This window comes from Sesamum indicum, linkage group LG6 (assembly GCF_000512975.1).
Source record: "Sesamum indicum cultivar Zhongzhi No. 13 linkage group LG6, S_indicum_v1.0, whole genome shotgun sequence".
Taxonomy (NCBI): Eukaryota; Viridiplantae; Streptophyta; class Magnoliopsida; order Lamiales; family Pedaliaceae; genus Sesamum; species Sesamum indicum.
The window spans coordinates 6,338,586-6,362,037 of record NC_026150.1 but is presented as its reverse complement, the minus strand read 5'-3'; the positions used below and the strand labels follow the sequence as shown (position 1 = coordinate 6,362,037).

Genomic DNA, 23,452 nt, shown 5'->3' with positions numbered 1-23,452 from the left:
TAGTGCCTGAAGTCGAAGGTTTAATCTTGCACCATCACGTCAAGGAACTCTCAATTGGACATTGTCACTCCTATAAAGAGTTTCTTACACAGTCATTCAATAAACTTGCCCGGAACAAATGCCCTCACAAATATTCTGGTGTCTCTATATTAATGTCCATGAAATAAGACATTGTCCTTATGAGCATCTGTCGCGTGAGTAAGTCTCCATGGGATCATTTACATCGATTTGGAACATTTAAGATCAAGACTGTAGACGCATATGTATGCGTAACCATGCACCACAACCATGAATAACCCGGAGACTTCATTCTATTCTGAAGTTTGCAACACAAATATGAACGAGAAATACTAAAATATATTGATGTGAAATGAATAAAAATATTTTACAACATGATATGACATCGGGCAACCTAACTAGCATCCTACACTCTAATTGGCATGCCGGTCACTACTTTAACATTACCGTCAGTATATTGCATGTTTGGCAGAACATATGAGCTTTCTCTAATAAATTCAGGATCTCCCATTTTGCTTTCACTGGATAATGCTTGTTGTACAACTAATACAGATACTTTTCTAGTTGGATCGGATGATACAATCATATCTCCTAAACACCCTAACTCCGGAAACTCGTTAAAATCACTAATCCCGGCCAACAATGGCGAATCATTGTTGTGTTGTCTTCCGACCAGTATTAAGTCAAAACAGCTTGTCATCCTTCTGATGACACTAACAACTCCGAAGCTATCTTTCACCAACTCTTCCCGATATAGACATCGTTGGTTCATCATGTCAATATCTCTGTACTCGTTTACTATATGTAGGTCTTGCTCCATGTCACTTGAATAGGCAGCGTTGATATCAGCATCCACAAAGTGGACAAGAGTGAGATGTACGTTGGGATGTTGGCCCATGCGACGCGCATAGGCTAATGCTTCTCGATCATCCGACCCGCCTAAGAAAAACATTCCAATGCGATATACACATGCCCGTGACAAGATGGGAACGCTGTAATTCATTGCCCCACAATCTACTAAAATCCCAACTGAGCATGGTGATTTTTTGATTATGTTGTGGTTCACAACCCTTATAGCAGTGGACTCCCCTTTGCTAACATGGATGTGTGGGTGTCTATGAAAGAGCACAATCACTAAAGACACCTTCTTCTCTGCTGCTAAAGAGCAGACACTGTCATGCATCTCTGCGTAAGGCGATATGGCTGTGAAAGGGTAGACTGTGGCATGACCTTTCTTTTCACTCTCAAACAATTTGAGAGCATTAATTATGGGCTCAGATTCATGTGACATGAATGGATTCCTCATACCAGGGTGATGAGCCATAAGAACTGGAGCACTTCTACCTGCTAGCTCAAGAAAACGGATGACATAAAAGCAAATCGGGCTTTTAGGATTCGGATAGGAGGCCTCAAAAAGATTGATCACAGAAGGAGTATGCTCCTCATAGTGCATGCATGCAAGTAACCGGAGCTCAACGAAAGGATTGGCATACTGGATTGTCATCCCTTTACTGCCCGTATATCTTTCCAGTGGCTTGTAAGAAAATTTCACTATCGGAGCAAGTATTCCTGTGAACAGAACTATTGATAGAACCATGATACTGTATGATTGTTTGTCAATGAGCTGCAACACAAATAGCATTAATACGTTAGAGATGAAAAGAAACTAATAGAATAAAGAAAGCATTTGATTTAGGAGAAGTTTTCCAATGGGGCATCAATGGTTATACTCACCTGAAGCGTTTGTGCTTTTCCCAGAAGTAACACCTCGATGATGCCTTGGTTGCCCATTATGAGTCCAAGGTAGAGGGCATCAATGAGAGTCATTTTGCAGTACACTGAAGGCAACATAACCGCAACTATTTTCCATAATAATGCAAAAAATGCTAGTAACTGAATAATGGCAAAGTTCCTGAGCGATATGGCTGACAAATCCAATTTCGCACCACTAACAACAAAATAAATCGGCAAGATAATAGAGGAGATGAAACACTCGAGCTTATTGACTAAGGCCGAGCCTAAAGGAGGTCCGTCGGGTATTACGATCCCTAAAATCATCGGCCCAAATAGAAAATGTATCCCAAATAACTCGCCAAATATTGCAGACCCCAGTACTATGATAAAGATGGTACAGACATAGCTCTCCTTTAGTGATTTTGCATTACTTGTACGTCGAGTCATCCAAAGAATTAAGGGACGAAAGACAAACAAAGAGAAGAGCACCATGACACTGGTAGCGGATAACGCCATTAGAGAGTAATGCTGCTGGTTTTTTGTACTTACACCTAGCTTTCCTATGAAGAGTATGAATGTCCAAATGCAACTGCAAAGGCCACTAATCAAGGATGAAGATATGGCTAGCCTGCCCAATTCTGAGTTCCTAAGGTTTAGGTCAGCTAGAAGACAAACGATGACATGAAATGAACTCAATGCTTGAAACGGCGCGATCCATACTATCGACCTGTGAAGCATTGGTTCCATGGGGGTAGAAAATATTAGGAACTGACCGAGCATGATATTGAGTATGAGGGGTATTGAGAATGAACAAATGCCTATTGCCACTGCTTTCTTTCCTGATTTTCTTACAAGACTCATGTCGGTTTTCACACCAATGATAAACAGAAACAACATTACACCAAAGTATGCGAATGTATCAACAACATAAAAGCTTGAAGTTGGGAACACCATTTTACTGAATGCTTCGTTGCTTCCCAGAAAAGATGACCCCAATATTACACCTGCCTGATCACCCCAGTCACTTACTTAGATAAAGGATTTTGCTCTTAGATTCAAGTTAACAGTGCTGGAACATACATAAAAACTTCACTACATAAAGGAAGAGAAAAGATGATCAAGAAAATTAAACGATTTAATTCACCTTTTGTGATACTGTAAATAGTATGCATTTTTAAAAAGGGTGACTAACAATTTACCGTGATACCGAAAATGAGCAAATTATTCCCTTATAAAAATTAAAATAGTAATTTATTCTCCTGTATTTTCAAAATTTAGCAATTTTGCCTAGATAGATTGCCTATTTTCCATAATACAGGTAGATAGATTGCAATTTACCCATTTTAAAAAGGGTAAATTACAACGACTTCTCCTAACATTTGGCATAATTATAAGTACCCCTCGTTCTTTAAAAAATTACCAATTTCTCCTAATTATAATGGTCATCAACAATTAGCCCAATTCTATATTCTGTTAGGTTGACATCCAACTTTCATGGTAAACTGATCAAAATGTTCTTATAGACTAAAAATTATACTTTTATTTATTTTTTTAATATTTTTTATGAATTAAGTAAATTTCTTATAAGTTAAAAATTATACCTAGATGCACATGGAGCATGTGTAGTCAATTGCTGGGCCTAAGGGGTATTTTGCTCTATTTCTGATAACACAGGGGATACATTGCTGCTTTATTTTTCACAAGGGAGCAAATTGTTCATTTTCCTTAACACAGAGGGTAAATTGTGTTTTTTCCCTTTATTTATGTATACATTTTCCATAAGTGTTGAACTATTGTTTTTTATTGTCTTCTCTTTAATATTTAGGAAAAAACTCATAAATTAAATTTATTAAGTCATCAATTTATGATTTATCAATACAATCATGAAAAAGAAAAAAAAATATTCTTTATACAATGTCAAAACAGAATGATTTGGTTATGAAAAAAATACAAAAAATTGTATAGTTAATTAATAGGCCTTTTGATAGGATATAATTATTGATAAAAAAAAATAAAGATAAAATAGGATTTATTCGAGAGCACTCAAATTTGTCAAGAATCAATATTTAATAGTCAAGTTTAAGTTGAACTTGTATAGAGCACAATCCACAGCACATTTAAAAAAAAATAGAGAATAGAAATAGAATATTAAATTAATTGAAGCTGGAGAAAATAATTGATAATAATAAAAATTGTTGAAATCCCAAAAAAGATAATTAAAATTTTTAAAAAGGAATGAAAAATTAGGTCACATCTCATATAGATTAGCATTTCAAAAATTATATTTGGAAAGGGTTTCTTAAATTCTTTTTTGCTTTTAGTTGATTTGTGTTTTCATTTTTAAATTTAATTCTAATTCTTTTAATTGTTAAAGAAAATCTATAGAAAGTTAAATTAATCAGATGTAGTTATAAAAAAATACATAGTAAGAACTATATACAATATAAAATGATATATATTATTGTTGTAAAATCAAAATCGTATTTAAAACAAAATCAAATCAATCACGTGAAATTATTATGCATGATAGTAAAGAATAAGTTTTTGTTAAGCAAAATTGTAGCACAGATCATTAAGAATTACAGAACTAATAAAAAAATTAATTACAATTTCGAACATATTAATAAGATAATTGCTACTTGGCTTACTTAATGCTATGGAAACGAACAAAAAATCAGGTGAAAAACATTAAGAAATAAAATCAACAAAACTCACAAACAATGCACTGAAAAAATATATTCATTAAGAGCATTTTATAAAAAAAATTTACATTTGTAGTTATTCATATAATAACTATTATATTAGTACATAACAAACAATTATTATTATTTATTTTTCGGTACAATTCAAAATTCGTAATATGTTTTATAATTTTTATAATTATATTTTCCAAAATTGAATAATGGTACATGCCACTCTTGTTGGAGGAGATAAAAAGAAATAGGGTGAATAGCAATTTATCACCCTGTGATATTAAAAATAAGCACATTACCCCCCTATGAAAAAAATATAGCAATTTACCTCCCTATACTTTTTAAAATGAAGCAATTTACCTCCTTATATAGGGAGGTAGATTGCTTCATCTTAAAAATCATAGGGGGATAAATTGTTGTATTTTAAAAAATATAGGGAGGTAAATCGCTATTTATTTTTTCACAAGGAGATAATTTGCTCATTTACGATATCACAAGGGGGTTGCTTGCATTTTTTCAAAAGAAATATAAACACGAAGATAGCTGTGAGGCTCTTAGTCAAATTGCAGTATTTGGTCATTTCTTGGTACTAATAAGGTTAAGGTGTTCACAGGGTGATTGTAGCTACAGGGTTGGATGAAACATCATGTGGAATGCACAAGTGCCTAATAAGATTAAAGTGTTTGTGTGGTGATTGTTTAACGAAGTCGAAGTGTCTCCAAGTTTGGACAAAAAGGTGTTGGAGAAGGTTGTTGCAGCAACGAACTCCAAACAAGCATGGGAAATTCTTCGAGCTTCTTTTGAATGTACTGACAAAGTGAAGAAGGTGTGTATTCAAATATTAAGAGGTGAACCTGAACCTCTTCATTGAAGGATTTCGAGTCCATTTCGGATTATATGTCAAGAATTTTGGTTATTATAAATTAAATGATGAGATATAGGATGATTGGATAGTAGAAAAAATGTTGAGATCTATGGATCCAAATTCAATTATGTTGTTGCCATTGAAGAGTCCAAACATTCGGACACCATGACTATTGATGAGCTTGTTGGATCGTTGCAAATGCATGAAGAAATATTGAAGAAATTAATTCAAAAACGGGTAAAGCTTTGAAAGCAAAGTTACCCATTTAAGAGAAAAATCTAGACACGTCCCAAAGAGGGAGAGGATGTATCGGTTTTCGTGCTCAAGGATAAAATTGAGGTCGTGGAAGAAGGGGACGAGGATAAAAAAATTATTCATCAGACGACAATCAAAAAAATTCTTCCACACAAACTACCAATCAAGGAAGAGGGGGGCAGAGGTGGGAGAAGTACACATAAACCAAATCAATAACAGTATGACAAGTCAAACATTATCGATTTATCGAATTAAAATTCTTCATCCGATAGAGTATGTGAATTCACATCAAATGAATTCAAACTTTTTTCTTTTTTATCGAAATGGGTTTCATCATTCCATGAAAACTCCATATTGACCGCAACAAAATGGAGTCGTCGAGTGCAAGAACCGAACCATTCTCAACATGGCGATGAGTATGTTGAAAAGCAGAATTTTGCTGAATGAATAGTGGGCCAAAGCTCTCTCTTGTATAACTTAATGAACTGAAGTCACACTTGTGGAAAGCATCTCAGAAAGCTTGGAGTGGTCATAAGCAAATTATTCCAAACTTGCGAGTTTTTAGAAGCATAGCCTATTCCTGATAAGGAAAGAAGAAAGCTTGATGATAAAAGTCCAAAGTATGTGTTCATCGTCTATAATCAAAATTCCAAAGGCTACAAGTTGTACAATTCGAGCAGCATTAAAATTTTGATAAATCGAGATGTCGACGAAACAGGTGTTTGGGAAAACTAAGATTACCATTATTGTTCATTCTTTGATCAACCACTTGTGGTGAAAGGCCAAGAAGCTAAGATGTTGAAATTGAAAAGGGCTTTTTATGATTTAAAACAAGCCTCTTGTGCTTGGAGTAGTCCAATTGATCACTATTTCCAAAAAAAATGGTTGTATCAAGTGTCCACATAAATATAGGAAAAACTACAAGCAATCGAATTATGATATCGCAAATGAGCAAATTAGCAAATTACTCCTTTATGAAAACAAATAGCGATTTACCTCTCTATATCTTTTAAAATATAATAATTTACCCCCTATGATACTTCTCATAATTTTGAGATTGTTGGCTATTGCAATAGTAATTGGGCAGGTGATGTCGATAGTTGGAAAGATACAATGGGATAGAATTCTGTATTTCACGAAGGAGTAAGAATACTGAGGTGAAGTATCATTTTATCCGAAAATGCATGTCGAAGAAGAAAGTAAAGCTTTATTATGTGAAGTCACGAGATCAAATTGCAAATATTTTCATGAAAGCTTTCAAGTTTGTTGTTTTCAAGAAATTGCGTTCTTCATTTCGAATAAAGTGTCTAGTTTAAGGGGGAGAGTTAAATAATTAAACTACATTTATTAAGGTCAATGAGTCTAGAAGTTGTACATGTATTTGGATGAATATTTGAATGCGTCATTTCATATTATGGATGAATGCATGAAAAATAATGCAATATATGAATGTCTTTTTGGTTTTGATGATCTTTATTTATTAGGAAATTCAAAGGGTGTATTTTTGAAAGTATAAATACGCCATACTTTTTTGTCACACGAAAAAAATAGAACAAATTAAGAAGTCGGGTTTGAGTTTTCCGATCTTTCATCCACTCTCCTATTGTGTAAAATTAAGTTATATATGCTCCCCATTTCCTAACAAGAATCTATTTATAGTTGATTCATGGATGTATTCATAGTTAGAAGGAGCGTTATAGCTAACCAAGCTTGGTCTACGTACGTCTAGACTCAACATATATATAATTTTTTTGCATTAGATTTATGCAATTTTCCCAACAATTCTAAAACCCCATCATCCCAAACTCATACATAATATTATTAAATCATCACCTTATTTGAAAATTTAATCTATTAGAGAACAGAATTATTTAATATTTATGATAAACGGCATCAAGACCCTGGCCTTGAATTTAGGTCTAATAGCACAATGCCCCCGTCCTTTGCTATATATTAAGTAGTGGGTGTACTTGTAATTATAATCACAACTTCAAGAGGTATACTTGTTTTTCCGTAATGCTTGTGCAATTGAACCTAACCTCAGGGGGTGTCAATATAATGAAAATTGAAACTAGAAAACCTCTTGTTGGATTGATTTCCACACCATGTTAAATGGCTAACTCATGTAAAAGTATAAAAAAGTTGGTAGAAACGAGAATCATTTAATATTTAATATTTTACGATAGTATAATTCATTACAACCAACGCAAGCACACATCCAAAGCAAAGAACATGGATCAAGAATAGTGGCTTACCAGCACTTGTGAAATGAAAACACTCTGGCCGAGGGGCGTCAACAAGACCTGAATGATAGCGGTGAGAAGAGCACAAAGTGAAAGCTGAAAGAGCAAGCGGGGGGTATCGAAGGAGAAAGGACTGTCGCCATAGAACATTCCTTTGTACTGGCGGCTATCCAAGGGATAGCATATTGTGTTTTCAATGAGTGCAGTATAATTCATTATGACGAATTGATTCTCACGTGGTTAGGCTTATGAACATGCATGAAGGAGATGAAGGGATTGAGAACAGGAATAGAAAGTATGCGCGTGAGAGAATGATCAGCGAGAAAAGAAAGAAGACATATGGAGAAGAGAAAGAAGCGGAGATAACCATTTTTGTTATGGTTATTTTATTTACATATTTTTGGGTATAACTTGAAATATATATATGCAGTAAGTCATGACCATTCAATCTTGTGTAATAGTTTTGCTATAATGGTCCATTTGCTTATTAATAATGGGGCTAAATCCAAGCTGCGAAAACTAAAGGATTAATTACATTTAGATCCTTTTAAAAATGTGAAATTACACTTTTTCTTAAAAAAGTTTTAAAAAAATTAGGGATTGAATGAAAAATATTGACGTTAGCAGAAAAATTATATAAATTTTCAATACCACTTATCTAACATTCTCATGTAATAATTTTATACTTTAAGTGACAAAAGATAATGATATTAGTCTCACTATATATATATTATATTTATCGGATCCCTTTATAAGTACAAAAATATATATGAGATTATTAAATGAATGTCAAAATTAAAAAGTTTTGTAACGTCAATACTTTTTGTTCAAGCCTTAATGAGAAGGGTCATGTGTAACCACTAAATTTTGCAAAAGAAGTGTAAGTATAATTTCAAAAAAAAATTGAGAAAAAGTTTAATCTTGTATTTTTAGAGGGGATCTAATTGTGAAATTAACCCAAAATTAAAATAGAAAAAAAATCCTAAAACTAAAAAAAAATAAAAAGTCAATTCCCCATGATTTTGCTACATTCTTCACTTGCACAATTTGCGATTGATTTTTATATTTTGGTAGGTATTTTATTTATATTGCTCTCATTTAATAAATTATAAAGCACAAATATTTAGCTAATTAAACTGAATTACTTTTGGATGAAAAATCCCAACAGACCAAAGTAATGTTGGATGAAAAATAAAAATAAATACTAACTAATATTTGGGCTCTTCTAATTAGTAAATACGGCAAAATAGACAATACAGACCCAAATATAGAGTTTAGTTACAAAATGCGCAAGTGAAGAACACAACAAGGCCGAGGGAGGGGGTGTTAAATGTTTCGTTTCCACAATGTTAAGGTGCCTTTTTAAATTTTTTTTTTTTTTTTTTTTAGGAGGATTTTATGCCTATTTCCGTGTAATTTTATATAATCCATTAATAATGTGATGAATATAAGTACCATAAATTATATAACGAACACATTCTGATGAGGGTAATTTCCAAAAGACTAAAATGTGTCTGCTTTTTAAAGGAATTTGCAATAAATGTCGGGATCCGCGGATGACACACGGACCATCAGATGACACCACGTGACAAGTTCTTAAATGGTACCGTACATTATAAATACCAATATTTATGAACATTTATAGGCAAGTGCGATTATCACATTTCTAGATCTCATTCGCCTACTACTGATTGCTTTCGACCCCACTTTTTAACTTAAACATCGGAGGGCTTTAGCTGGGGGCTACCCAACAAGCCTGTGTTCTGTTCTCAGTATCCACTCGTTGGAAGCTCAAAGAGAGATTCAACGACCCGATCTCAAAGTACCAAGTTCAGCGACCCGACCCCAAATTATACGACCTGCATCACATTCGTTTTACAACGACCAAAAAACAACCACTGCTTTCATTTTACAATGAATGAACAAAGTGGAATACATCTTCTATAGATGGACAGACAAAAGGAGGGATTGGTATGTAGAATTGTGAACATCATACTTATTCTGGATTTAAATTCTATCCATTCTTTTTCTTTGACAAGAAACGCGATCGCTATGTCCCTTTGCATTATTTGACGGAATGAAAGGGTTTTATTTTTGTCTTTTTGTGTAAAGTAATCTATTATACATTTATTCAAGTGTTGATGTGTTCTTTAAACACGCGTGCAAAAAATTACTTTTTTTTATTTTCTAAGATAATTGGGAAAAATATTTTTTTAGTCCGTTAAGTATGTTTAATTTTAGTTTTAATCCTATAAGTATGCTCATTTTTTATTAACTCCAGTAAATTGCAAAATTGATTAGATTTAGTCCATTTGAGGATATTCTACTTTTTTTTTCTAGCTAAAATTTTAAATTTACCCGGAACTTGCCAACATGTAAATTAGTTGGTCAATTTTCAGCCAATTAACCACGTGTCATGCCACATGGGAGAGTATGTGGCTTGTATGCTGACTGGGCTAGACCATTCTCTCTACAAAACTAAATTCATTTAAAAAATTCAAAAAAATTGAAAAAAAAAATGATTAGGGGAAAAAATGATCTTATTACCTTGTAAGCTTGATAGGAATGGAACCTCCTTTCTGGATTTTGATTGGTCCAAAAAGTCTAAACCATTGATTTCTTTCCGCAGTAACAAAAAAGTGGTCCTTCCATGGAAGAAGACATTGGAGCCTAGAGATAAGGGAGAGAAATGGGTTTGTGCAAGCTTAGAGGGAAGAAAATATATTTTGTTGGTTAGGAAAAGTGTTATGGAAGGAAAAGTCACCTTTCTTCCCTCCAGAAGATGGTCAACTTGTCTTTCACCTCATTATTTTAGCCACATAGAATTATAAATCAACAAAAATGAATCTAAGTGTCCAACCATGGTCACTCTTCCGGCGCAAATTACAAATCCAATCCATCAAATGACTAAATGTAATCAATTTTGCAAGTTACTGGAGTTAATAAAAAATGGACATACTTATAGGATTAAAACTAAAATTAGGCATATTTAACGGACTAATAAAATATTTTTCCCGAAAATGTTTGACAAAAACTTTTGCTGCTTTCTGCATGAATGATTCTGTTTGGTAGCTGAATATTTGACTAGAGAAACTTTTCAAGTTAATGTGGAGATGTTTACAATAGTTATTAGAAACCTTCAAAAGTAGTTGAGATTAAGGGTGGCAAACGAGTTAAGCAGGCTAGAGAGCTTCACAAGCTGGTTTGAGCTCGAGCTTAATTTCCTCTGTTTGTTTTTATTTTTATATATATTTTAATTTTTAAAATTTTTATATATTTAATTTCATATTCAATACTTTATTAATTTTATACTTAAAATGACCATATATTGTAATTATTAATCAATATTATACATTTTATTTTGGATAATAATAAATTATAGTACTTTTAATTACTCATTTAATCTTTATACAAAAAAAATTTAATCAACAACTCAGTAAATTATAATATCTTTCATAAAATAATTATTTAATATGATCCATATAAATTTTATGTTATATTTTAATATATATTTGTATCATGTTATACTTTTTTTTAAATAGACAAGTAATTCAGTTGTGATTTTTTTATCTAATTCTTGAGTTTTATATTTATATCAAGATACATACTATGCATTATATAATCTATTTATTACTTATAAATTTATGTCGAAATATAGTGATACTTATGAATTATATTAAAAATAATGATAATAATAATAATAATAATGATGGTGGAATAATTTTTTAATTATTTTTATTATTATTTTATTATATATATAATAAGATCAAAAAGTTTAATCAACAATTACGATATCTTAAAATTTAGGCACTCGATTCATACGAAATATATATATAACATTGTGCGCATTAGATCATATTAAACGGTATGATTTAAATTCACACGGTCTGATTAAAAGATATACAATCTTGAATGATTACTCTTATGTTTCGAGTACGATATATCGATATCCGTATATCCAATAGTCTAAAACTTTATCAAATATATTTTTTTGTAAGTTTGATCATATCTAACGGTTTGATCTGAATTTTGATGGCTCGATTAACTCATATTGTTCAACAATGTAAGATACTTACATCAATGTAATACTAACATTTATAAATATACAAATTTATTGCAAATTGTGAACATATATTAATCTCAACTATAAAATATTTTTATGTATTTTAATTGCATTATTCCAGATAATGGATACTTTTCTATAATTTAAATTGTTCAATATAAATTTTTTTGGTATATTTACTAATTATATTACTACTAAACTAATTAGTAGTTTATATTTATAACAATAAACTAAAATATCATACTATATTTTGGTATAATTATAACACAGTATGCACTATGCAATCTATTTTATAATTTATAATTTATGTAAAAGTTTGGTACAGTTTACTAATTTGTTTTTGTAAATGGTTAGTTGATTAACAATAAATTGTTATGTAGATGTGTTTTAGAATTATAATTTAAAACAGGGTATTATAGGCTTGAGCTCGAGCTTGAACTAAGAAGCTCAAAGTCAGCTGGAGCTAAATTTAGCTCGAGCTCATCAGGTAAGATTCGAGCTCGAGCCATACCACTCAAAATCGAGCTCACCAGAAACGGTCTAGCTCTGCTCATTTATACCCCTAGTTTTATACAAGTATATGAAAAAGGGCCTTAGGGGAGACCTCTGTCAGGGTTATATCTAAGATCTCTTCAAAAATCCACTTATGAGAACATAATATACAGTAAAACCTCTATAAATTAATAAACTCTCTAAAATAATAAAATTTTCTGGTCCCGACATGGGCCTTTGTAAAAAATCATCAAATTCGATAAGATAATAAGATAATAATTTTTTGAAAAATTCCTTTATAAATATTAGGTCCCATTAAAACTCTAAATTAATAATTCATAAATATTATGATAATTGGCTAAAATATGAAGTCTGTGTTTTACGCATTTGATCATTCATGGATAATTTTGCGATGCTTTTTTTAGATGAGAAGACATGGTTGGGTGTTATGAATTATTTTATTTTCATATTGAGATTTATATAGTATATGTTTCATTCATCATACATGAATATATTTAATTGGCTATAATAGTTATTTAAGTGCAACGAATTAATGTGAACATGTATATTTAAGTAATTCCAATCAATTGGTACATGCGTCCATGAATATAATAGTTAATTGTATACAATGAATTGATATGATACATGAATATATTTAATTAGTTACAAAGAATTGGTTGATACATGAATATAATCAATGAAACACATATATGAATTCATAGATTTTCAATACATATGTACTAAATTTGTTGAATTTAAAAAGTCTCTCTTTTAATTAATAAAATATTAATTTATTGATAAATTAATACCTCTCTAAATTAATAAAATTTCATGGCCCCAAGGTTATTAATTTATAGAGGTTTTACTGTACTAAGTACCCAAGGTATCTAGCAGAGATCTCTGTACTTCCTTCTAGAGACCCAATATCTTTATTCGTTCATATTATTATTAAGGACTCCCAAGTGACCTACTAAAGAAAGTAGTCAAGGTCCGGACATTAGGCCCTAAGTTATTGTAAAATTGCCTTAGTACCAAGGTCTCTAAGAGATCGTGGTACTTAATGAGATCTAAGTATTTAGTGAAAAGGACATTCGTCCTTGTCTAACATAAAGATCCATATTCTCTATTTGGACCACATTTTCCACTATCTTGGGTTTGATATATGCGACTCACAATGACTATTGAAGAATATAGAGTCCATCTCGAATCTAGTTGCCTCAAATTATTTTCTCGAATCAATATCAGATATTACCTTTTCAAATATTTTTGGATTATTTTCTAGTCAAATGTAGCATATTCTTTAATTGTTCCTCTTTCCCCCTTTTTGAATCACTCCAATCACAGTGTGGAAACGAAATAATTATATTTTACGAATCTGTAATATGATTATATACAGCTATTTATATGGGTATAGTTTAGTTCTCATGCATTAAAAATACGAGACAAATTCAACCAAATCCTTGTTACTCTATCTGCAATTGCTAGTCTATCAGGAACTTGAATAGCAAAGCAGCTGGGCCATTCAAGCCTATTGTACACTCCGTTTTACCAGCTAGGCCGCACAATCTCAGGATTGTTCGGTTGCAGTCAGATAACCTCACTGGCAGAAACAGCTTCCACCAAGAACAGGCAACTTTCGTTGTGATTTGTCAGAATGGCGTTCCAAAGGGACTGGCACATGTTCTTCTTTCTCACTGAGTTTCAAAACGCAGGTCGCAGACCTAATTAAGGAGCTTCTAGAATTATTGAGGATGCTGTGATCAAGTTACAGTAACATATAAACTAACAGCAGATTCGAAAGAAGCAGGAGTACAAATTTGGAATGGCAACAAGACACAAGGCATATACGTGGAGAGCTACATCATAAGCCATGAGATGGGTGCTGCTTTTATCTATGTGTCCCACGTTACAGATTCCGGCATAAACGAATCTGACGTAGGAATACATATCCGAGCGTAAAAATAGAATAGCTCACGTCAAACCTACTTCCATGTATGCATTAAGGTGCTTTCTGTTACAAGAACCTAAGATCCTCTTACGTACATCAAAATGAATTTTTTACATTTTACCTCCACCATCAAGCGACAGGTTCGACAGACAATATACCCAAGTAGATATAGTCCAGTTTGATTTCTTTCATTCTTTTTCACAATCAAAGAACAGAAATACACAAAGTTATGAGAAGAAACATTAATCAGACTCACACACGCCCACACAGATACACAGGGAGAGGCCAGTTTATAGAGAATTGGCGAAAGAGAGCCATCAGCAAATGTATTTTGCATATTCACAATGTACATGGAACAGAAAACCAGTGAATTTTAAAAATGAGAACCGTATGTTGTATATTCATGAATTATATGCAAGAAAAGATTAATGAATATATTATTAAAAAAAAAGTACGATTGCTGGTGGACTAGAAATCAAACACTAGAATATTCTGATGTTACATTGAACTTCTACTTTCTCAGGAAATACAGATGTATATTGTATATTCACAAAGTATATGCAAGAAAGAATTCATGAATGCTTCAAAATGAAAAATATCAACTGCTCTCATCACCACCATTGGTGAACTAGAACTCCACTCTTTCTGAGAGAGGAATACAATTCCAAACATTGAGCATAAGTGTTCTGATATTTCGGACTTCTCTTCCCCGGGCAACACCTCTGCCATCTATTATAATGACATTCAAGGAACATCTCATCAATCAAACAAATAGCTCCAGTCTCAATCAACCTTGGGATCAAATGAAACTCTGTTCCTTCCACATCCATCTTCACCACCACATAATCCCTCTCCACCACCGTACTCTTCAACCACACTGCAAAATCAAATCCTTTGATAAGATCACCCATAAAATTACTTGAAGATTGCACAGCTTGAATCCTCCCCATTGCTCGACCCCTCTCCTCATTCTTCCTACTTGGCTCACGGTTAATTTCAAAAAACAATGTTTCGTTTCTTATCCAAGCTGCATATGGCAATAGTATAACCCCCTTCTTCATTTTATATTCATCATGGAATGTGCTGTCTGCCTCAACTGCATAAATTTCAAAGATCTTCTTTTGTTTAGGATACTGGTGCTTAAACCAACTGCCGATACTCGAACCATAACTCCTTGCTCCAACATCAATGTATATATACCTATTCTTGAAACTTATATCAACCATTGCAGACAGATATTTCACATTCTTGATATTCCTCTTCAACGTAATCCATGGTTTCAAAGGCTCTCCTTTAATCAAAGGCTCCAAATTCCTAATCAATTGACGCTTATACCTAGGAACAAAACACTTGTTTGCAGTTTTTCCTTTTCTATAAGTCCCTCGTGCTGCATGATGAACAGTCTCATTTTCCTTTCTAAATATGATTTCACTTATTGCTAGCGAATCTAAACCATCAATTCCACGCAAATTAATCAAAGTAAAGTTATCAAATAACTGAAGTAAGGAGTGAAGACTGTACTTATCAGTCACCGAATCCGTGTGCAGGACGAAAAACCCACCAGGCTTCAGGGTTCTGGAGACCTCCAAGGCAAATTGAACCGGCTTCAGAGTCCGGTCCAGACCTGCAATACTCGAGAACTCAAAATCGAATGTGAGGTTCTTGAACGGCTGGTTGAACTCCTTGGCGAATCGAATACCTTCCAATGACAATTTCTTGGAAGAAATTCCAATCGAATTTACCACTCCGATTTCTCTCAAGGCGACAACTTCCTCTCCCGATAAGGTCTCAATGCAGAGGGACTTAGAGTTCGTAGAAAGAACGCCTTCCGCTTTGAGGTCTTGGAAAACAGAAGAGTAGTAGGCGCGGAGACGATCGGAGTTGGCTGCGGCCTCCGCAACGGCGGTTGAGGATTCGACGGTTTCATGGAAGAAGCAGAAATCAAGAGAATCGCAGGACTGACCCTTGACGGCGACGAAGTAGGCAAAGCGGGCCAGGATCACCAGAACACAGAAAGAGAGGAGGCGCACCAGAATATTGCTCAGGAGGATGTTAGCGGCGGACTTGGGTGCGTGAGTCTCCATGGAAGCATTTCAGAGCCGGCGATGAAGAAGGGATTCTTGTTCTCTGATCCCGCAGAATTCGACAATTGGAGATGGCAGTTACAGAGGTGGAAGCCGGAAGGAGGTAGCCGTTGGCCAATGGGGATAGATGCGGGAAAAAGCGGTGTCGTTATTTCGGAAACTGCGCGGTATGAAATTTGTCTTTGTTACTCGGCGTCACAACCTTTACACTTTTAGTGTTATTAATTACTAAATCCTCATTTTTTGTTTCATACTTTTTAGAAAGTTATACTTTTAGTTCCACGTATTTAATGACCGTGTGGCCTTCTTTGAAAGTATATCGTTGGATTAAAAGTATTATTTTTATAAAGTTACGAAATTAAAAATAATAATTATATAACTAATGAAATCAAGGAAAAATTATTATTTTAGTCCGCTAAGTATGCTAATATTAATTTTAATCCGATAACTGTACTCATATTTGTTTAGGTCTAACAACTTTAAAAATTGCTTACTTTTAGTCCTATAACAGATTTTTTAGCAAATTTACTCCTATGCAACTTTTAAAGAGCAGCTTTAGTCCATATCTACTCTCTTTGCATTTTATTGTAAATGCTCGCTTAAAATGGTATCGGAGTCTAGTTTTGTTGAAGAAATATTTATTTATATTATATTTAGATATTATTTATCTACTAATGGAGGAGACTATTTGATAAAAAATGGAACTGAAGAGAAGTTCGGATTATAATGAAAACATGGAATATTTTCAGATTTTGAAAATACAAAGAATTGAATTTCTCATGAAAATTCTTGACAAATGTTACAACGCCTCCAAGAGGATTAACCCAAATCTTCTCATGTCAGATGAAGAACAAGAATGATTGAGGAATTTTCAAGTTCGACATATAACACCAGGAAATGCAGTAAGGCATTTACCCTCCACCGAAGTCCATGGTAGAATCCCAACCAAGAGAAGCGGAACGGTAAATTCATGCATCGTTACAGTTCTAAAAATTATGATCGAAAAGAACTCGAGTTGGATACCTCGAAGATCTCCCAAGATCTGAGAGAAATACAAAAGACAGTTCAAAACTATGGATATAGGTTAGTTTATATATATACCTATGAAAATAGAAACCTTGAGCCAGAAGGTGGACGAGATCCTTAAGATCCTTTCGGATCTATACAAGGACCTTACAGATCTTAAATTAGAAATTGCAGATCTAAAGAGAAACCAAAGGGAGAGCCGTGAGACATCTAAAGCCAGACAAGAGCGAATCACGGACACCCTAGGAACAGTTCCTCTTCTGCATCAAAAGGGGAAGGCCACATAGATTCTAAAATCTAAAATTAGAGAAGATCTGATCATCGCAACCATTAGATATATAAAGTAATAGAGGTGACGAGAGTGGATTTATTAGATTACAAGAATTGGCGAAATCCTTTTCCCAACTCAAGATTGTGGATTTAGTCAATATCCAAACCAATGAAATCACTCCAGCACGACCATTATCTGGAGGGAAGTACATGTTTCAATGATCCTCCACAGGATCATCGAATGAGAGAAAGTGCGGATTTCCACACCAACGCCACCTCAACGTTCGTGGGGACCAGGCTAAAAGAAAATCCAAGAAGAGTGCTTGAAAACATACCTTGGGCGAGAACCATGCTCCAGCGCTTGTATCCATAAGGCGCTATACTTACCCTGGATATTATTGATTTTCGAGATACCGAGAAATTGATAGATGAATGGGTTGCATCCATAAACATTGCAGCAACTACCTTACAGTCAACAAGGAAAACTTCGTAGAACTAGTAGAGTTAAGTTTAGAGGACTTTGTGAAGATCGGATGGGATAATACCCCAAAAGATACCAAAGCCAGCATCCTCACCGGAGATTCAAAAGGCGCAATAGCAGACCAGCTAGGAAGGCTTATCAAGATACACTTCATCAGAGATGGTTACTTTGAAGGAAGTAGAGTAGAAAAGGCTAGAAGATATACACAAGCTCTTTTCAGCCTTGAATTAAGAAGTATTTGTGTAGTAGACGAATATATCTATTGGTTTTGCAAGTATTTCTTCCAGAGTGGAGTAGCAACAGAAGTAGTCGCTCCAATGCTCTTTGTAAAGATATGCAGTCCATGGAGGAAAATGTTGATCCAGTCATACAAAGTACTTGAAGGACAGCTAGATTCAGTTACAAGGAGGATATCTTTCCTTAATGACAAACTTAAGGATTGATGTTATCAATCATCTATCTAAAAAACATGAAAAAGCTTAAAAGTAAAATCAAGTGAACTCCTCTCTGTTGTGATATAAATAATTTTCCAACTATTATAGGAGAATTGAGCGAGCCATGGAAGAGGAGGAAACAAAATAGTGTCTCCTACCCTAGGAGTTCCAGAAGAATATTTTCCCGACGAAGATCATGGTGGTCCAAGTCAAAAGTCAAATCATACAAATATGGATAGAAAATAGGACCAATAAGGGCTTCATTGAAAGGATCTAGACGAACAGATACGAGATCCACCGGAAGAATCCCTACAAGGAGAACTTTCACACCGGCCCATACCCGAGCCAATGAAAGTTTCAAAAACTGCAATTGCTAGCCCTACGAAGCAACATAATATATCTCTCCCGACTGCCCATAGAAACGTGGTGAATTGAGAATATCTGAAGCCACAGATGACATTTTAGATGCAGTCTACTATGGTGATTTCGTACCTATTTACCAATTCGAAGACCTTTTGTCTGATGAAAGCGTCTGTGAGGAGGAAATAGAGATTGATTTGGATGGATTTTCAACCGAGTCAGAATAATTATAACAAGAGAGATAGGCTTCAAACCTTTGAAAGCCTGTCAGTATTCTTTTCCAGAATGATGGTGTCAAACAAAACTTTGAAAAAAAATCATGCTACAAGACTCCAACCTCAGCCCATACGATGAATTTAGGATTTGAAGGATTGGAGAAATCCTTAACCATATAGGATTGAATAAAAAAAAAGCATCGCATAATCTATAAAGTAAGTTCAAGTAAGTTTGTTATACCTATGGAATTTACTGGTAATGTGATGGAAATCAACTTATTTCTAAAGAAGAAATTCTTTAAGAATTGAGTAAGCTTAGAGAAGAAGTAGTTGTCACTATGAAATGGGTCCATATAGAAACTATTGAAATAGTAATAAAAGCAACTTTTAAGGAAAAAAATTGATTCAGAAATACATTTATCAATAACGGATAGAAGAATTAATAACTTGAGAAGTGGTTATCTTGGGACAATAATAGAAAATCTGTATGCAGGAAAATTAATGTTTGATATTTATCCTAGGATTGCATACAACCTAGCAGATCAGGATTTCAGGAAAGTCTTGACCATTCATTAGGATTTTAAAAGAAAAGATCTAATGAAAAAAATTAATAAACCATATTCTATAACTGATAGAATAGCTTATATCATTTCCAATACACATCATTCAGATTTATTTCTTAGGAATGAGTACATTAAGATTCCTAGAATTTTCACACAATTTGCTAAGGTTATGGCACCAAATCCACTTAGATACCTAGAATAGGTGGTATTGATATTGGTATAAAAGACCACCTAGTCTTACATCGAACACTTAGCTCTAAAATTTAGTTTGATAGCAGAATGTCCTTTTCGGAAGATGGGATTATAGGTTGTAAAGGGAAGGAAAAAGAGTTATTAAAAGTTTAACTCCTCAAGATATTAGGGTAGATAACGTAAAACTTAGATACCACGAAGGATTGAAAAAAATACAAGTTATATTTGCGATCACTAAGAGAGAAAACTTTTTCCCTTGTGATGCCTTATATCTTTTGCAGCAACCTGTTGTTGGTAGATATGATGGTATGTTAAAAATAGCAGGCCATGAAATTCTAGTTACAGGTGTTATAGGACGAGAAAATGGGAATACGACTTTGGGGTTTGTTTCCTCGAATATCATAAACCATAGGGAAGAAAAAGGTAACGAAATGGAATCTAGTCTTGATGGTGTTACCATAATGATTGAATGACAAGTCCCTTTTCTATATATATATCTATTGGTATGTTGTAAGATCGATATAAGAAAAAATATTTTGCAACTTATATTGATTCAGGATCAGGGATTTGCACGGCTAAACTTGGAATTTTCCCTAAAGAAGCAAGGGAAATCTTACCCATTATTGCAGGAAAGGATTTTTCACAGAAAATCCTGATACTCAATAGGGGAATACGAGAAGCCAAGATCATGATCAGATGAGCATTTGGATCACCTTGGTTCAGGAAAAAAACACATCCTATTTACTTTCATGATACAGGTGCCGATATCTTGCTTGGTAACAATTTCATTCAAACATTTGCAAGGTATATGCAGGATAATTGAAGGAATCTGTTAATCTTTACCACTAAAAGTGGTAGTGAGATACAGGTTTTGAAAAGAGAAAAGATCTTTAACAAGATAATGCCTATAAATTTTCGCAGCAAGCATGGTGAACTCGATGCCAAATTAACTGATTTGAAAATGCAGGAAAAGAGAAAATTTGATAAAGTTCTTTTGCCTTTCGGACTAAATAATTAATTAAATATCTAATAATAATTAAAATATAATAATTTGTTTTTTTTTTAAGAAAAACCTGGGGGTGATGGCAACGGCCGCCGCACACCATAGGAAGGCAAAGGCGACGGCGACGCATCTGCCCTCTTTCTTCTCTCTAACGTTGCCCTCTTTCTTTTTATCCTGTCGTCGCCCTCTTTCTTTTTATCTGGACGACAGCAACGTCGCCAGATCAAGGGCGGGGGCAGTGGCGCGATGGTGGGGATAGGGATAGGTGGTGGGGATTGGGGTGGCTGGGGGGAGGCTTGGGGGTGTGACAGTTAGGGTTTTCTTTTTCTTTTTCCAAATTATATATATATACTAATAATTTTTAATTATTTATATATAATATAAGCCAGTAAATGTATAAATTTAACAGCGTTACAACTTTGGTCAGAAAAAGGGAGAGTGAGCTTAGTTTTTAAAACACAGAGGGTTGTTTTACCTATTTTTAAATCAGAAGGGGTTTTTTGCTGAGTTTTTAAAATAAAAGGGGGTTTATGCAATTTTACCAAAAAAAAAAAAACTAACTAAAAATTATACAAAAAACATGTGAAAGACTAATGCTTCATCCAAAACTCCCATCAGTTACATGCCACTGGCACATGAAACCTATTTTTGCCTTCACCCTTTATCACTACTAGGTAACAGAAACCACATAATGCGCTCCTCAAGACAAATTCCCATCGTCATATTGCCAGCCCCCGTCTTTTCCTCTTTCCATCATTTCATTCTAATCACTAAACCGTCGCCAAATCATGGAGAGGAGCAAGAAAGACCACAAGAACAAGAAGAGGAATAAGCCCTCTACCAGGTTGCAGAAACACGCCCCGCCTGCACTCCAGCTCGATGACACCACCGCAGAAGTTAAATGGGCCGATGTCGACTGTGCGTCTGCCATACCCTTCCTATCACCACTGTTGCTTTCTCCTATCACGCCGTTCGCTGCCCAAGGAAAAGAGTTAGAACCGGCCGGTGAAACGAATGCAACGGGCGGTAGCAATGAGGCGGCCGAGGGGTGGAAACATCCGGCTGTTGGCGTCATGACGGAGCCTTCAAAGCTAAGTGCTGTCTTCCAGGCGCAGTGCATGATTGTCAACAATGTCGTCTGATGTTTTCCAGATTGCTTGCTCCTCCTGCACGAGAATGGGCACGGTTATCTTATTCTGAATAACAATCAACTGGTTCCGCTTATGCTGTTCAAGTCCTTGTATGGTCACCAGGCACAAAAATCTGAAAACTCGGATGGTCTGTCTTGTTTGTTCATCTGGGCTGTTTCAGATTTCTTATGTTATTATCAAATAAGCAGTTCTCATGTTGATTCTATATATTTATGAGTATCGTCCACTACTCCTGATCTTCAATTCATATGCATTTGAGGAAACGCATTAATTAACTCTGCAATGGTAAATTAATAATCTGTTAATACTGAATCATCAATTAAAAAGAATAAAAAATTAACAAAAAATTCAATTGACAGTTTTAATATAGTCATTGATTTTATATATGCAGTGGCAAAAAAGTTATTTTGTTACCATAATATTTAGTTTAGTAGTTTTATTAGTCATAATTATTTTTTGAAAATTATCATTACTACAAATTAGTAAAAATTTGTCATAAAAATTACAATATTATAGATGCGTCACTTATTATCTATTATGACAATTTTATGGATATTTTTATTACCAATAATTCTATTGTGACAAAACCAAATTATTGTCACTTAATGAATACATACTTTCAGTGACAAACTTTAAAATTATCATTGGATATTTTGTCACTAATATTATATTTTTTAATAGTGTATAGAACCGAAGTAGACATTTGTTTATAAGTAATTCTAGTGAAATTTGAATTTCGATAATTAACCATGATATTGAGTAATAATTACAGCTCAAACGGAATATTCAATGGGAGAACAGTAATATACTCATGATTAGTATGTAGGAATGAATTAAGTGGGGGTGGGATGAATTTAGGAATAAGGATCGAACCACATTGAATAGCATTCCTATAGTTGGTATACACAATAAGTTAGAAGGTAATAAAATTATTATTACCTTTGTTGATTGCATTCACATAATTGTTAATTAAAAACTAATAATTATTAATAGATTAAATTAATTTTATGATAAATTAATTTGCTTTAGTTTTTTTTGAAAAAAAAAACTTACTTAATTATTCATATTTTATAAATTGAATATGCTGAATTCAATAGTGGTGCGAGTAAAAATAGCTTGTTAGGTAGATCTTGGACTCGAGTTCTTTAACTAAGTCAAAGACAAGGGACCTGCAAAAAAAAAAAAAAAAAATTGAAATTCTAACGCTCAAGTTAGTAAACAATCATAGAAAGATGAAATTAAGCAAAATAAGATAGCGATGAGTGCTTAAGAATGAGGATAAAATGATCTTAATAGAGTGCGTTCATGCTAGTACTTGTGTAAAATTGCATTACAGGTAAAGCTTTGCTTTTACAACCACAG

General features: G+C 33.8%; 2 protein-coding genes across 2 annotated transcripts; both read right to left on the bottom strand.

The window, feature by feature from the left end:
* Positions 340 to 8,134, bottom strand: LOC105163988 (cation/H(+) antiporter 15-like). Its single transcript, XM_011082525.2, has 3 exons — positions 7,821 to 8,134; positions 1,753 to 2,760; positions 340 to 1,642 (listed from the first exon to the last, which is right to left on the bottom strand). The coding sequence occupies exons 1-3, from the start codon at positions 8,022 to 8,024 to the stop codon at positions 425 to 427; spliced, it is 2,430 nt and encodes an 809-aa protein (XP_011080827.2). The 5' UTR covers positions 8,025 to 8,134; the 3' UTR covers positions 340 to 424.
* On the bottom strand, positions 14,778 to 16,574 carry LOC105163887. Its single transcript, XM_011082405.2, has one exon. The coding sequence runs from the start codon at positions 16,393 to 16,395 to the stop codon at positions 14,923 to 14,925; it is 1,473 nt and encodes a 490-aa protein (XP_011080707.1). The 5' UTR covers positions 16,396 to 16,574; the 3' UTR covers positions 14,778 to 14,922.